Genomic DNA, 16,776 nt, shown 5'->3' on the forward strand with positions numbered 1-16,776 from the left:
TTCCTGCTACATCTGTATCTAATAAAACAGGACGACACACACCACCGCCACCATCATCATCATCATCATTTTCTTTTTCTTCTTCCTGTCAGTTTTAAGTTTTATAAATCTAGATTAGAATCTAGAAAGTCAAATTTTAATGTAAGATTAAATGCACACAATTTAGGATCAAATCTGCATCAATGTTTAATTAATGAGGTTAATGGACATAAATGATACAATATGAATGCAGATTAAACAAATAAATTGCATGGGTGAAATTATTATTATTATTATTATTATTATTATTATTATTATTATTATATTGCAATCAAACCTCTTTTGACTTGAATGAGATTTACAACATTAAGTGTACTTTACTGTGCTCGAGTCTTAGCTCTTCAGCGGAGGACATAAATATAATGCAATCAAAAAAAAAAAATGAAGTGCATAAGAATTATAGATCAAATATTAGTTCAAATTGACTAATATAATAGAGCTAGCTAAACTCATTTGTGAAAACGGATCTGTAGATTTGGACCATGCAGTCATTATCCAAGGCTTAGGCTTAGGCTTAATGCCTATTGGTTTAAGTCAGACACTCAGACAGATTCATTTTATTCTTTTTTATTTATTAAGACGATGCATTACATTGCAAGCATTTTTAAAACCCAGGACAATAAGGACCAAGTTGTGCTGTTTTGGAGCTGTTGTTCAGCTGGTAGTGAGGTTAGTGATTACTGTCGATCCAAACCGTAATCAGCTAACTACACTGCCAAATAACCAAACAGCACGTGTTCCCACGGAGTCTTCCAGAACAACCACGGCACAAACACGTTTCAGCACTCTGTAACGCGCTGTAACAGCAGCTCTGACAGTAGTTTTGGATAGAAGGCAAGTCACAGATTTATTTCGATGCCTTGCATAACCACATATAATATTTCACTCTGTGTTTTGCTGTAAGACATTGAGGGAAAAAAAATCCACAGTGATATGTGCTTGACTGCAGGCTGTTGTGTTGGCAGTATGGTTAGTGATTGTAGTATGTGTAAAACAATCAGCTAAGAACACTGCCTACAAACCAACCCCAACAGTTGAACCAGGCAACAGTTCACAACCATGAAAGCAGAGAAAAGATACCACAATACACGCATATGAAATCGCTTGACTTCTGAAGACGGACATATCCTTGATGGGAAACTTTCGTTTTCTGGTACTAAGACCGAACACAAGCATACATAGCTACATGCATCACGATCATTTAAATGTTAATCAGACGGAAAAGTATCTGTGGGGAAAAGAACGAAAAGTAGCTGCACGGTATGAACAAAATTAACATGTTTAAATAATTGCAATACATATTGCACATGTTGATTTAAACAATATAATCCATAAAAAAAAATGATCATTTGAGATCATTCACAAAAAATTGTAAGCACTCGTGTGTGTGTATACCTGTTGAACAATATATTGTCCAACCCAAAATCAGAGCTCACAATATATCCACACGCTTTGAAGCAATGAATACAGAATTTTTTTTGTGTGTGTGTGTGTGGATATTTCAGGCATTGTGGTTCAAATTGTCAGCACAAAGTGTTAAAAAATTAAAGTTGTTTTACTAAGGCTTACATATGAAGTAACGTGCACATGTATGAACCGGCTACATATAATGTATCACCACTCACCTGGGACGGATTTGTTTAAAATATAAAACTTACTTATTCCTGCACAATCCAGTTTGAAGGAATGCCACCTTACACTCGTCGATCGTGACTATCTCTTCTCTCTCCTGTATATTGCAGCCTGTTCCCGCCGTTGCCATGCGCCTCACGACGTCACACCTGTTGGGTCAGAAGTGGACAGATCAGTTGCATTTGATTTGTTCCTTGGGAAAAAAAATTTCAGCGACATAATAAGACTCACTTCATGACGGCTCTGTAGATCCTAATACTTTAACTTTAAATTTTAAGTCATGAATCGCATTGCACTGATACACTCTCTGAGATCTGATAGAGTTGGGGTAGCAAGGTTTATTTAAAGGGTGGCATCCACTGTGTGAACTTTCGGGGCTCTTAAAGAACCTTTGGACCCTCATTATTTATATATACATATATATATATATATATATATATATATATATATATATATATATATATGTGTGTGTGTGTGTGTGTGTGTGTGTGTTTAAAAATTCTTCCACATTCTTACAGAGCCCTAAGAGACTCCTCAGGGCTACACATGACCCTGGAAACCATAAACTATAAATTGAAATTTGAATTCAACTATAAATTGAAAGTTGCTGTACCTTTGGTTACTCCTGGCATGGAAACCTCAGGGGTGTATCTTTTCTCGTACCTTTAATATGTTTCGCTCACCTGGGAAAGTCAATACTTTCCGAGCTAGATCGATCCAGGGTCCCTGTTCAACCCTGAGCTTGGCTTACTGTCCGTGTGCCGTTTCCTCCAGGTTCTCTGGTTTTCTCCCACCTCCCAAAAACACGCCAGGAGATGAATTGACTACCTTAAGTTGCCTCTAGGTGTGAACGAATGTGTAAGTGTGTGTGTGTGTGTGTGAGTGCATGAGGTCGTCCACGCCCATCCAGGGTCTATCCAATCCACTGGAACAGGATAACGCGGTTACTGAAGATGAATGGATGAGTGGCATGGTATTTTCCTGTCAGGTTTCATGAACATTTTCATAATTAATGGAACACCTACTTTAAAGCATTATTACAGGTACAGATTTAGTTTCGCAGGTGACCTTCTAAAGGTATGAAAGACGTACTCGAGCAAGGATATCGTTTAGTCCACCTTTTGCTCATTATACACAAATGTTTTGTCAGTTGACACAAAATTATGAGCAATTCTACACATATTCCCCAAATTCTACTCAGTGGAAAAAAACCAGTTGAGCTAAGCTTGGTGTCTGTCCCGGTGACAGGCCTACTTACCGAAGGAAATCTTCACAGGAAGAACTCGGTTTAAGTGTTTCTCTGTGGCTCTGGACTCGGTCTCACACTCGCAGCCTTTATAACAGGAGCCGCTGGGGTGCGTTTAAACTGAGCGGCTTGTGAGGCGCGAGCCTCTGGACGCGGGAATGAGGGCGCTAAAGAGCGCGCGCCGGCCGGACGTCACCTCACAGCTGCAGCGCGTGCAGGAGAAAAGAAGGCACGCGCGAGTATCCAGGCGTTTACATTGTGTGTGTACTGTTAACAAAATGATATAGCCTACTTATATTGACACAAAGATATATATATATATATATATATATATATATATATATATATATATATATATATATATATATATATATATATATATGTATATAAAAGAAGAAAGGTCTCGATAGTACAAGGACTTCTAATGTAGTAAGCATAGTAGGTCTAGGTTATTTAAAAAAAAAAAAAAGAAATAATGAGGTTTTTGTTATTTTTATACAATTATCTTTTACATTTAATGATAGTTTAATGCTCTACATATTTCTGCTAATTACATTTAAACAGTATTACAACATTTTCCTGAAAAAAAGTGAATAAATTCATTTAATAGCATTTAAGCACCATAAAATGAATTCATATTTGCATTTTGACTTTTACCCAAGAGTGTGTGATTTATCAAATGGCACTATGCACGTAGTTAATGATATCTTTGCATTGTATGAAAACTATATAAGTCTCACACCTCTAGGGTCAGGGGTTCGATTCCCACTGTGGTCCGGTGTGTGCGGAGTTTGCATGTTCTCCACGTGCTGCGGGGGTTAACTCCGGGTACTCCAGTTTCCTCCCCCAGTCCAAAGACATGCATGGTAGGCTGATTGGCATGTCCAAAGTGTCCGTAGTGTATGAATGGGTGTGTGAGTGTGTATGTGATTGTGCCCTGTGATGGATTGGCACCCTGTCCAGGGTGTACCCCGCCTTGTGCCCCATGCTCCCTGGGATAGGCTCCAGGTTTCCCCGTGACCCTGAAGATGGAATAGAAAATGTATAGAAAAGGTATAGAAAATGGATGGATGAATATTGTAATATAATTTGTAAATATACATAATCCATATTGTCAAAAGTTTGTATCTAAAAAAGGTTGTATGCAAAGGGATATTCATTTCTAGTGGTTATAGACACTTTAGCGTAAACAATATATCACTGTTAGTGTTGGCAATATATTGTTATGATACTAACAAAATTAACCAATTAAAGAAAAATACTTCAGAACCTCTATACTTATTAATGAAATACGCTGCAATTACTACAATCATGCCACCAAAGTAAGACTACATTTTTGCATCAGAGTTAAAAGATGACTAAAATACTCTTCATGAGGCTGGCATTTACCTCTTATAGTGTATCTACAGAATCAAAATATATGTAAAGTAACTGGAGTTAGGTATCCGTGAGATTAAAATAATTTTATGTATATGTTTTATAATATACGATTGTTTGTAAATAATTGTATTTCCTATTGATCAGCCTATTTCTTTTCCCTTTTGATTGCAGTTTTGATTCCAGTCACTGGTTAATTTTTTCACTCCGATGATGTAGATAATCACCACCTTACCTGAGACACATGGACGCCCTATGCTTGGAGGATCAAAGTAACTGCCGTTTACATGGACAACCGTTTAACGCAGAACCACTGTTGTTAATTTAGAGGCAAGAAACAAAAACAAAACGCTGATCAACTCCTTAGATACAGACCAACCCAAGCACTAATGTTTCTCTGAGTTGGGATTGTTTTTCAGTTGGTAGGGTACGCGTTATAACCCACGCGCTGTGTCGACAGTGGACAATAGCAACTCCGGGTTACCACAGAAACTATTTATTGAACATTTCATTCCTCCTCCAAAGACAGGCCCAGGCTTGCCTGTAGAAGTATAACATCTAACATCTTATTCGCTGCCAGTTGCTCTGTCCACATAACAGCTAATCTGACATGAAAAACCAACTTGCGTCAATTTGCCACCATGATTTATACATCTTTTGAAACCTTGTTTTATTCTCGAAACATCAAGTGCATTCAACATATCATCTGATACCATGCTACACAACACTTTAACATCATATACCCCCAAACTGCATGCTTAAATTGTGTCTTTAATTTGGGATTAGGGTACATTAAAAGATTGAGGAACAGGAAACCTGATTTTGTATTATTGTCCCAAACATTAACTTCCTGTTATATTCAGGATTGAGATTCTTGAATATTGTAACCAAATGGCTAATATAGATTGTGTGTTGCATGACTCAGTGATATACCTGTAGATAAATATTATCTAAATTACTCTCATGTCCCAAAAACATGTCAGCAGGTGGACTGGCTGTATATGATACCCTGTGATAGACTGATGTATTGGTTTATTATTTTAAATGCTAATACGAAATTTTGATATAAATCTTGATAATGTGTGGATAGTTCGTTTAAAAACACAAAAACAAAACTTTTTTCTTTTTACTCTGTGAAACACTGTCATGGTATACCACACTGAGCATTTCACCCAAACATAATGGAGCAAACAGGTTTTAGAGTTAATAATAATGACATCATCCCAGACTTATACACAGACCCTGATTTGTCAAGTCTGAGATGTGATCACACTTCAATACTGTATTTACAATACTCTATTTCATTTAAAATTGGGAATGTGAGCACATCATTTAAGCAGTAAAGGGGCCAAGAAAAATCAGTGGTGGAAAGTGTTCTGTACATTTTCTTAGTAGCAGGCCTGGAAATTATGCATTACATTCAAATAAAATATGTCAGCATTCTCCCAGTATTCTCCCTGTGTAACTTGTGTTTTAATTTATATTACATTCAGGTTTGATTGATGCTTTTTTCATCTTTATTTCCATCTCAAACCACATTCTAAATACAAATTCCTGCCAACTAGCCGACTTCTTAAACAGAGTTGAGTATAACGCGTTACAAAGTAACTGTATTCTGTATTACTGTACTCTAATTTCTTTTTTTTTGATAATGCAGTAATGTAAAGCATTACATTAAAAAAATTATATAATTTGATTACAGTTACCGATGTCAATAAAATTGTTACTTGTATTACAAATTTATTGTTTAGAAAAAAATATTAACTAAAATGCATTTTTAAAATAAATCACGTTTTGCACGGCTGCCAGGGGCATAACCCGGCCTGGGCATTCAGGGCTGTAGCCCTGAAGATTTTTTCTTTAGCCCCAAATAATTCTCCACTTGGAGCGGTTTGTCACTACGTAACTGAAGGTCAGTAAAAGAAGACGGCGGTGTTGTAATTTTATATCTTCAGTGAACGGAGGTAAGACCGATCAGGCGGGGTTTACAGGAAAATATGAGTAAACACTCGTGTCTTATTGGTTGACAGTCTCTCAATTCTGCCAAACGCTAGCTCACACAGTCAGTGTGTGGGAAAAATGGATATATGCCTATTTTATTTATTTATTTTTAAACCAGTAAAGAAATTCAAACTGAAACAGTAACATCCTCTGATGCTGAGCAGGAAAACAAGGTGTGTAAATGTCTATATGAGTTCCAGTTTACGTGAACATGATATGACCAGACCAGAAGGAAAGATAATGTACTTTGCATGGCACTGTAGCAGCTAAACCCATACAGTGATAGCTTAGTTGTGCCTTGGCTAGTGACACCAAACTAGCCTAGTTAGAAATGTTTTATATATTATCGGTCTGGTAGTCCTACAAAGAATAACAACACCCGACGCAAATTTTATGAAAATTCCATTTTTTTCTGAAAGAAAAATTACTGAAAGAATTATGAGTTTCACTTTGTAGTGTATTTTTGTAGGTTTTGAAGGCTTTGAAAGTAACTTTCAAACGATCTGATTACTTTTTACATGCAGTTATCAGTAATGTAATCAGATTAGAATTTTATAGTAGTAAATGGTAATCTGTAGTGGATTACTTATTTTGAGTAACTTAAAATAAGGTACACCCTGGACAGGGTGCCAATCCATTGCTGGGCACAATCACACACACACTCCAGACACTTTGGACATGCCAATCAGCCTACCATGCATGTCTTTGGACTGGGGGAGGAAACCAGAGTACCCAGAGGAAACCCCTGCAGCACAGGGAGAACATGCCAACTCCGCACACACAGGGCCACAGTGGGAATCAAACCCCCAACCCTGGAGGTATGAGGCTAACATACTAACCGCTAAGCTACCGTGCACCCTGGGCTTTATGATATTTGTTTTAATTTTCTCAGAATCATCTTAACGAATTTCAGTTACAAGAGTTTCTCCTGTTTTGCAGAAAAGGTTAAGTGTGGAAAAATATAGAATATTGTAGGACAAAGCTTAGATGTCCAATACACATTTAGTAGAGATGGCACTTTTTGCTAAACATATATATGTATATTTTTTATAGTGCTTTAGTGTTTGTACTGATTGTTATTCATGTTCAATTTAGTGTTCCTGATACTATATTGCACAAGCTCTGGGAAAACTGTAATACCATCTAGTGGTCAACATCAGCAAAAACACGTGCAGTCAAGCGGAAGCTGTTTCCCAATATGAAACACCTGTTGAGACATCTAATTGGTCATTAATGTGACCTTTAAAACGCATCAATTCACGCATATCTTGCTGTGATTTAGATTCTCAGTGAGTGCTTGCCGGTTGTCCTTTTTAGCAGCAGTTTAGGTGCTTCTTTGATGTAGGCTTGGTTTTTAGAACACTTTTTATTATTATTATTTTTTTTAAAGCAAAAGAGGCTTGTGTCTTGAGAAAATGAAGGAAGAGATTGCTGCTACAGTTTTCTTTGTAGCAAGACTGGCAAAGAAACACGGCAAGCTGGAGCGCTTTCACCGGGAGAGGTTTGCGGTGGCTTTTACTTCGGTCCTTTTTGAGACCTACAAAAGCCACTGGTACCCAGAGAAGCCATGCAAGGGACAGGCCTTCCGGTGAGGTGCAGTGGTATAGAAGCATGAAAAGGGAGGGGGTGGAAACATTGACAAAATGTATTTATTGATTGAGGTTCTGTTTTTCAGGTGTCTGAGGATGAACAAGGCCCAGTTGAGGGACCCTATAATTGACAGTGCTTGCAAACAGAGTGGTGTTGATTATGAGGACCTGGGTCTGCCTAAAGAGATCACCATTTGGGTAGACCCTGGAGAAGTGTCATGCCGGTAAACTTTAACAACTTGGTAGCCTTGCTTTTACATGCAATGAAATGGTACCATATCCTACAATATGGCTTCTAACTGATCAATTTTGTGAAAGATCTTGACACTTATTGCTGGAAAAATACATGCATTTGTTTACATTGGTAAGGCTGAATAAATTAAATTGGCAGTTGTAACTCTTGCAGGTATGGTGAGAAAACCACACCATTTTGTGTGACCCTGTTGGAGGGGCGAAAGGGAGATGGCGAGTTCTCGCGCAGGATTAACAATGCTGTGGAGCGTGCTTCCTCAGACTATTACTCAGGAACCTCTTCAGATGAAGAAGGTGCTAACAGCAGCATGAGCAGCAGTAGCACACTGTCTGCTCCAGAGCCGAAGTGTATCCCCACTGTGTCCAATCCCAACAGTGTTTATCAGGTATTCTCATAAGACAGGTTCCCAACCTTGGTCATGGAGAAACTCTTGTCTTGTTCACTTTTGTGCTTCAACACATTTCTTGAGTTGAATGGGTGTTGATTTTAGCTGGCTAATTGAATCAGGTGTGTTGCTCACTAAAATGTACAGGACAGTTTTCCAGGACCAGGGTTGGGGGGGAAACTGTGGCTCAAGATTAATAGTATTCATTGGTCCAGGGATCATCAGCCTTATCCACAAAGGGACAGTGTGGCTGCAGGCTTTCATTCCCACCAACCTGATAAAACAAGTAAAATGGGTTCATCTTGGTATCCAATCAACTGTCAAGTGTGCCTCCAATTTGGTTGTAATGAAAGCCTGCAGCCATACTGTGAATAAGATTAAACACTCCTGCAGTCGCCATTGGGTCTGTAGCAGAATAAAGTAATGGGCCAAATACTTGGTCTTGAATTCATCTTTATTTGGTTGTCAATGTACATTATCACCTTATTCTTGCAGTTCAGTGAATTTGGCCCTGCTCCATCCATGCAGAACTGGGCTCCTTATCCCAAAAGGAAACCCTATGCTGGTGAAGGTTACCAGCAGCATTCAAGTGGTCAATACCCTCCACACAATGGCTTCAAAAACTACAGACCATCTTATGCCTTCTCTGGTCCACGGGTGGACAAATACCATTGGGTTAGCAAGAGCCGCTCATAAGAGTTGGCAATTTGTGCTGTTAAAGTTGGTGTGCAGCCTTGATGGCTGATTTAAATGTTTAATACTTCAAAGTAATTATTTATGATTATGTAATACTAATTGCCATTAATGGCATGTTTTAAATTGTTTTAATAAACTATGTTGTATGCTAACTGGAGAAAATAAAGTCTGGTTTTAATTCTGGCTCTGTTTCACTAAGTGTAGCCTAGCTTGCACTAGATGGCAGCATGGTCTACAGTCTTCAAGTTCAGTACTGATGTAAAATGTTTTCCTTGTGTGGTGCTTGATGTCTTAATATGATCTCACTTGCCTGGGTGTAGAAAGCTGCTCACTAAATTTGTGACCTGAAGCTTGTTAATGTACTTTTATGGCTGTGATGGCTAGACTTAACTGTTGGAGACTGCTTGCTCATTTAAGGCTGAAGAATTTGGTTGTGTGTGGGTTTTTTTTTTTTTTTTTTTTTTTTGTACCCATAAGACCAAGGTGGCTTTATCCATACTGTCCTGGATTTAAATAAGCCACTGTTGTAGATCACAAAAAGAGTAGCTTTTTGAACATCTGTGCAAGTTCTCTTTTCTTAAAGTACTTTTGGTTTGACTGTTCCCATAGCTTTCATTTTAAAGGCATGTTCATACTTCTTTATGGAGACTTTGGGTGTGTTGGGGGGGGGGGTCCCACTCTGGCTGGGTCAGGCATGCCTTTACGATTTATTTGTTGGAATTTCAGCGGTAATCCTGTCAAGAGATCTAAGGTTTTTACATATTTGAAACATCTTCCACTTGAACTTTAATTTGAAAGTAGGAGGGGTTGCTATTTTAATTGACAAAAGGTTAGTTTTCATCCACCATCACTGATGCGAACGATAGATATATTATAGTTGCTGGTACTCTAATGCAAAGACGGGTATTGTATACACTCCAAACTTAGATGAATTTATTTTTTTAAATTTTATTTTTCATTTTTTATAAATGGCATCCCTTTATTGTATACTTTATGGTGGTACAGACACTTCCCACTTAAATTTTTGTGCCTGTTCTTGGGTTTTATAATATTTATATAACCAGTGACAGTTATTGAGTAGCCATGATGAGCTGGGGCATTTGGTACTTTTAATTTTTTTTTTTTTTTTTTTCTTCTTCTCAATGAAATATTTGGGGAAGGGAGGAGAGAAGAGGAAAGGTAAATGAATCACGTGAAAATGAATAAATAAATTAAAATGTAAAAGTATGCTCAACTGCGGGTGGAGAACCAAACCTTGTTAGCATGAACATTCCAGCTAACAAAAAAGGACAAGCTATACTCCTACACAGAGGTGGATAGAGCAGTCAGAAACTTTTATTCAAGTACAAGTAAAACTATATTTTTACTTGAGTAATTGTTTTTGTCTTCACTTCAAGAGTAAAGCATCCAATGAGAAGACTACTGAAGCAGCAGGCTACTAGTTACTTTGGCACTGATTAAAATGAAGGGGGGAAAACTTGAATTTCAGGCTACATGCCAAACTGTAAGTCATGACTCTCCTTGAAAGTATGTTTTGTTTATAAGATAAACGTTGGGTGCAGGATGTTGCAACATCTCCCACTCTTGATATGGGTACAATAACACCTGTCATTTTCAACACAAAATCTCACACACCCCCAAAATAAAAAAAAAATGTCCCAACGGTTGCCAGTCTTCACACGTTAACAAAAACATGTCAGTATCTGCATTTAAACAAGACAACCGAGAACAATGTAACAGACTATGGAACAGAAAAGTGTGTGTAGTAAGCAGTGGTGTGCACAGATCTCTGCTGGGGTGGGGGCAGAGGGATCAAAAAGGGCATTACATTTAATTTTTTTTTTTATATTTTCCATATTGCCTGCGGCTTCGAAGACTGCTGAGACTAAGAGACTGCTGTGTAGAAATGTAAAGGAAGTTTCACTCACCGCTCCAGCCCCCCACCTCCACCTCCCCCTCCCCACCCCCACCTCCACCTAATGTTTCTGCCAAAAAATCTCATTATCATGCACCTTTGGACTACTTTAATATTTTATTTTGTATTTGTTATTGTTAATGGCAATGGTAGAAACATATTTATTATAATTATTAATATGATCATAATTTTATTTTACTATGATCAGAGGGACACACATACATTTTAGGACAAAAGGGGCAGGGCCTTGAGTATAAGTACAGTCAGTTAAACCAGTCATTTCTTTCAAAAAGTTACACAAGCAAATATAACGAAGTAAATGTAGTGCGTTACTACACACCACTGCTCCTGAGCAAAAAAAAATAATGGCCAATCCCAAAATGGCAAAAGCTTTTAATGGCCTTAACAAATCATTGGTCAGGAAATTAGCAAGAATTAAACAAATAAATAACTTAGTAACACAGTACGGGATAGCTTTTTCCTCTGATTTCGTTATATGTTTAAGCATTATATGTAAACTTGCAGGCAGCATATTGTTTTCTTTTTTTTATTTGATCTTATTTGTACTTAATTTTAATTTTGTAGTTTAATATATATATATTTTTTTTACATGAAACACTTTAATCGTTATCATGATTTTACCTTTGCTTACAAGAAGACAATATAAGTTCATGTCCCTGTTTTTAGGTTTTCTAGGTGGAATAGGAGGTCTCAAGAGTGCGTTTGTTTAATTCTTGCTCATTTTCTGAACAATAATTTGTTGTGAAGACTATTAAAATCTGAATATTTTGCTATTTTGGGCTTGGACCATTTATTATTATTTTTTTTAGGCCAGGAGTATATAATTCTTTAAATGAATAACCTCAGGCCTCTAAGATGCCCATATCAAGACTTTGTCAGACATGCAGAGAAACCATTTTGAAAAATCTGCTTTATGTAAAATCACACTGCGGCTTTGTCTGACTTTGATCCTCATAGTGAAACACATTTCCAAAAACTGCACCCCTACTAAAGGTCATGAAAAATTCCATAGCATGTGATGACTCACCAGTGCAGTGTTGTGGTAAGAGCTTTACCACCACAGTGTTACCACTCTTATAGTGGTAAGAGACTGAACTGAAGATAACTGATGGTATAATTATCCGGCTTAAAACATGTTTGTTCAGCTCAAGCTGGTAGCATTGATTTTGATTTTTGCTTTATTACCCCACTCTTCTATGACTCGGCTATGCTAATATTGTTCGTTTCTTTTAGGTAAAAATATGTCAAGTATGTGATTTTATTCTTTAGGCACTGCAGCACTTTACTTGCAATCTAAATATTTGTTGTATGATTTGTAAAGGTGTAATTGGGTGTACCTTTCTGACAGTTTGCTTTCCATAGTGTTGGAAAAGAATGCGAATTAGGTCTACTAAAAAAAAGAAAATATGCGTTGGGTGAGTTTGTTTCTCAAATTAAATGTTATATTAAAATATTACGTGTGAAGGAGGGCACACGGTGGCTTAGTGGTTAGCACGTTTGCCTCACACCTCCAGTGTCGGGGGTTCGAACTCTGTGTTTGCAGAGTTTGCATGTTTTCCCTGTGCTGTGGGGGTTTCCTCCGGGTACTCCAGTTCCTCCCCCGGTCCAAAGACATGCATGGTAGGCTGATTGGCGTGTCCGTAGTGTATGAATGCGATGGATTGGCACCCTATCCAGAGTGTACCCCGCCTTGTGCCCAAAGCTCCCTGGGATAGGCTCCAGGTTCCCTGTGACCCTGAAAAGGATTAGCGGTATAGAAGATGGATGGACATGTGAAGGAGAATCCAGGAAGTAACCACAGTGTACTTCAGTAATAATAGTGGATGTAGTAAAAATTAAAGGTAGTACACAAAGTTTCCAGAAAACTAATACAAGGCAACTATTACTATTAAGTGTTCTAGGTTTAATTATTACAAAATTTAGATTATGTGTCCTTAATCTACACTAAATAGATTTTGTGAGGGACAAAATCTAGTTTGCATAATTATAGATTACAAATGAATGACATTACATTTATTATGTATTCCCAAATCCCCTATGGCCCCCCTCACCTCCACCTAAAAAACAACAACAAAAAACCAAAAGCAAAAAAAAAACAAAAAGTATTTTGACTTATGTTAGTGTTAATCCCCTAATATTAGTTCAGGTGCAAGCAGTTGCCATGAGAAGCCTTCCAGGAACAAGTTTAATTATATTGAGACCTTGTGACACTTTATTTACATGTTGATTGACTCCATTCAGCTAATAATTTTGCACCAATTCAAGCTCCTAAGCTCCATCCTGAGGGTTGATGACAGGCTGACACGACCTGCACGTCACAGGCACGACAAGCTGGCTACATTTCAGACTATCTGGGAGAAGTGGATGGATTTCCTTCCTCTCCTATTCAACCCAGGCCAGGATGTCTCTGTGGATGGGCAACTCGTCCCTTTCAGAGGCCGGTGTGGATTTCGCCAGTACATGCCCAGCAAGCCTGCCAAGTATGGCAGAAAGTTTTGGGTCACCTGTGACGTCACAACATCCTATGCATAGAAGATGCAAATCTACATGGGAAGTCTCCTGGATATCCTGGGGAGTTGAACCAAGGAAGACGGGTCGTTCTGGAAATGATGGAGGGGCTCCAGGGGAACACCATGACCTGCGACAGTTTATTCACCTCCTATGCACTGGCAGAGGAGCTTCTGAAGAGGAACATGGCCCTAGTCTGGTCAATTCGCATGAACAAGCCAGAGCTTCCCTCACAGCTGCTGTAGACAAGGCATAGAGCACTCCTGTCCTACCTCTCTGCTTCACTAAGACGCACACAGCGGTGTCTTATATACCCAAACGTGGGAAGAATGTGCTGCTCCTACGCACCAAGCACCGCGAGCCAGCTGTGAGCAACACTGAGAAACAGAAGCCAGTGATCATCACAGACTACAACCGCTGCAAAGGACGTGTCGAAAACCTGGACAAGGTATGTGCCACTACGCATCAGTTACACAGACATTTTATTCTTACTGCATAGTGCTTTTATTATTCAGCATTTCTTGTATTTATATACACAATATTATATTTTTGTGAATAAAGGTGAGAAGAATTTTTAGTTTTTCTTTTGCAGGTTGTCGGAACCTAAAGCTGTAGGAGAAGAACATGTCGGTGGCTAGTGGTTCTCTTCTATTCCCTTGTGGATGTCTCTAACCCAACATCAAACACCAAAAAGTGTTCTGCGAGTTCTGCACTGACAAAAAAAAATAAAAATTATTTGAAGTAGCACTGAACAGATATCAAGTCATATTTGTAAAATAGGCAAACAAAAACAGAAGAACAGTGTGAAAAAGAATATAAAACAATCAAGGCAGCATGTTAGCTAGTCAGGGGGCATCATCTGGCTGCACCACTCAGCTGTACAACACCTGAATCAGGACTGAAACTTTATATTTTAACATGCATCCACATCTGAATGGCACACTATCATCATGTGACATTAAACTCACCCATGATCATGTCTGCATAGTTCAAGGTTTCTCTTGGGAGCAGGTCAGCAGAGCTTTAGGAGGGAATGAGGAGGAGGAGAAGAGGAGTGTATATGAGTGAGAGAGAGTGTGTGTGGATGAGAAAGTGTATATTTGAAAGGGTATGTCTATGTGTTTAAGAAAGAAGTATTAGATGTACATTAGAAGTATTAGAAGAGACAAACAACAAAACCCTCTTCCTCCCCACCAAGTTGGACCGTGCCGTCTACTCACCCACGCCAAAGGAAAGGAGACGCAACATTATCGTTACTGTCCTTATTTATATATACAGTGGGGGAAATCAGTATTGAACTCCTCAACATTTTTTTCAGTAAATATATTTACAATGAGGTTATTCACATGAACTTTTCACCAGACATCAGTATTAACTCAAGAAATCCGCAAATATAAAGAATTCACAACGTTAAAGTCCATAAATAAAGTTATGTGTAATAAAATGGAATGGCACGGGGAAAAAGTATTGAACACGCTAAGAATAAACACTTCTCCAAGGCAAGGTAAGGCAAGGAACCAGCTGAAATCCGTAAGTAATTATACCCTCTGTCTGTGCAAATTAATATCAGCTGGGTTAGTAAATTGATGGTCTATAAAAAGGCTTTTCGTTACCAAGGTGTCACACAAGAAACTTCTGGGTTACACATGTAACCCTATTCCCTGAGAAGGGAACGAGACGTTGCATGAACTCCACGCTACGCAACGCAACACATCTCATGATGGGTAAAAGCAAAGAGCTCTCCCATGACCTTCACAATATAATTGTTGCAAAACATATCAATGGAATCAGATACAGACATTTTTCAAAACTTCTGAATCCTCCAGTAAGCACCATTGGGGTCATTATCCGCAAGTGGAAGCAACATCACTCTGTCATCAACCGGCCACGCAGAGCAGCTCCTCGCAAGATTTCTGACCAGGGAGTCATAAGAATAGTCAGAAGAGTAGCCCAAGAGCCAAGGACCACTCGGAAAGCGCTCCAGAAATACTTGGAGGCAGCAGGTGCCATCGTCATAGAGAAAAACAATAGGCAATGCACTCCACTGCTTACGCTCATCTCACAAGACTCCATTACTAAAGAAAAGGCATGTCGAAGCTCGTTTAAAGTTTGCTACAACTCATTTGGACAAGTCTATGAAATACTGGTAGAGTGTAGTCTGGTCAGATGAGAGAAAAATGTAACTTTTTGGATGTCATACTACACGCCATGTTTGGAGAAAAATGGCACTACACATCATCCTTAAAACACTATACCAACAGTGAAGTGTGGAGGTGGAAGCATCATGGTGTGGGGCTGTTTTTCATCACATGGTACTGGCAGACTTCATATAATTGAAGGAACGATGAATGGAGCCTTTTACCGGGAGATTCTTGAGAAGAATCTGCTGCCATCCACCAGGATGATGAAGATGAGACGTGGGTGGAGCTTCCAGCAGGACAACGATCCAAAACATACAGCAAAGGAAATTCTCAATTGGTTTCAGAGAAAATAAATCAAGGTGTTAGAATGGCCCAGTCAATCACCTGACTCAAATCCAATTGAACAAGATTTAAAGACAATATGTTGAGAATAATGGGCCAAAATCACACCTGAATACTGCGGCCCATTAATTTCTTCATACAGGAAGTACCTTGAAGCTGTCATTACAAACAAAGGCTTCTCCACTAAATATTAAATACATTTCAGTTAGCGTCTTCAATACTTTTTTTTTCTTGTGTCATTCCATTTTATTACACATAACCTTATTTATGTACTTTAATGTGTGGATTTCTTTATATATGTTAGTGAATACAGTACCAAAGCCTATGTGTATGTATATATTCTTTAAATTCTTCAGCTGAAAGAGCTTTTTTTAAAAATTCAGTGGCATTTACATACCGCAGCTCTGCTGAGTACTCCATTCACATTCAGGCAATGAATTATTACACTGTAGGCACGAGACACCAAAATTGTAAACACATATTGTGTACCTTGCGTTGGTGTATCATGACTCTCAATTATGCGAAATTATTATACTTAATGATAATACTTAATAATACACTAATGCTTTCTGGGAAGCTGTTGCACTTAAGTGTAATCAAAATATGAGTACCACGTTCATCCTGTCCGAAT

At 38.4% G+C, this 16,776-nt stretch overlaps 1 protein-coding gene across 1 annotated transcript; it reads left to right on the plus strand.

Moving 5' to 3' along the window:
• Nucleotides 1-7,450: 7,450 nt before the first annotated feature.
• On the plus strand, nucleotides 7,451-9,218 carry btg4 (B-cell translocation gene 4). The gene is made up of 4 exons (XM_053618671.1): nucleotides 7,451-7,883; nucleotides 7,971-8,108; nucleotides 8,291-8,522; nucleotides 9,018-9,218. Exons 1-4 carry the CDS (start codon nucleotides 7,711-7,713, stop codon nucleotides 9,216-9,218), a joined length of 744 nt encoding a protein of 247 aa, XP_053474646.1. The 5' UTR covers nucleotides 7,451-7,710.
• The last annotated feature ends 7,558 nt before the right edge of the window (nucleotides 9,219-16,776 follow it).

This window comes from Ictalurus furcatus, chromosome 28 (assembly GCF_023375685.1).
Source record: "Ictalurus furcatus strain D&B chromosome 28, Billie_1.0, whole genome shotgun sequence".
NCBI lineage: Eukaryota > Metazoa > Chordata > Actinopteri > Siluriformes > Ictaluridae > Ictalurus > Ictalurus furcatus.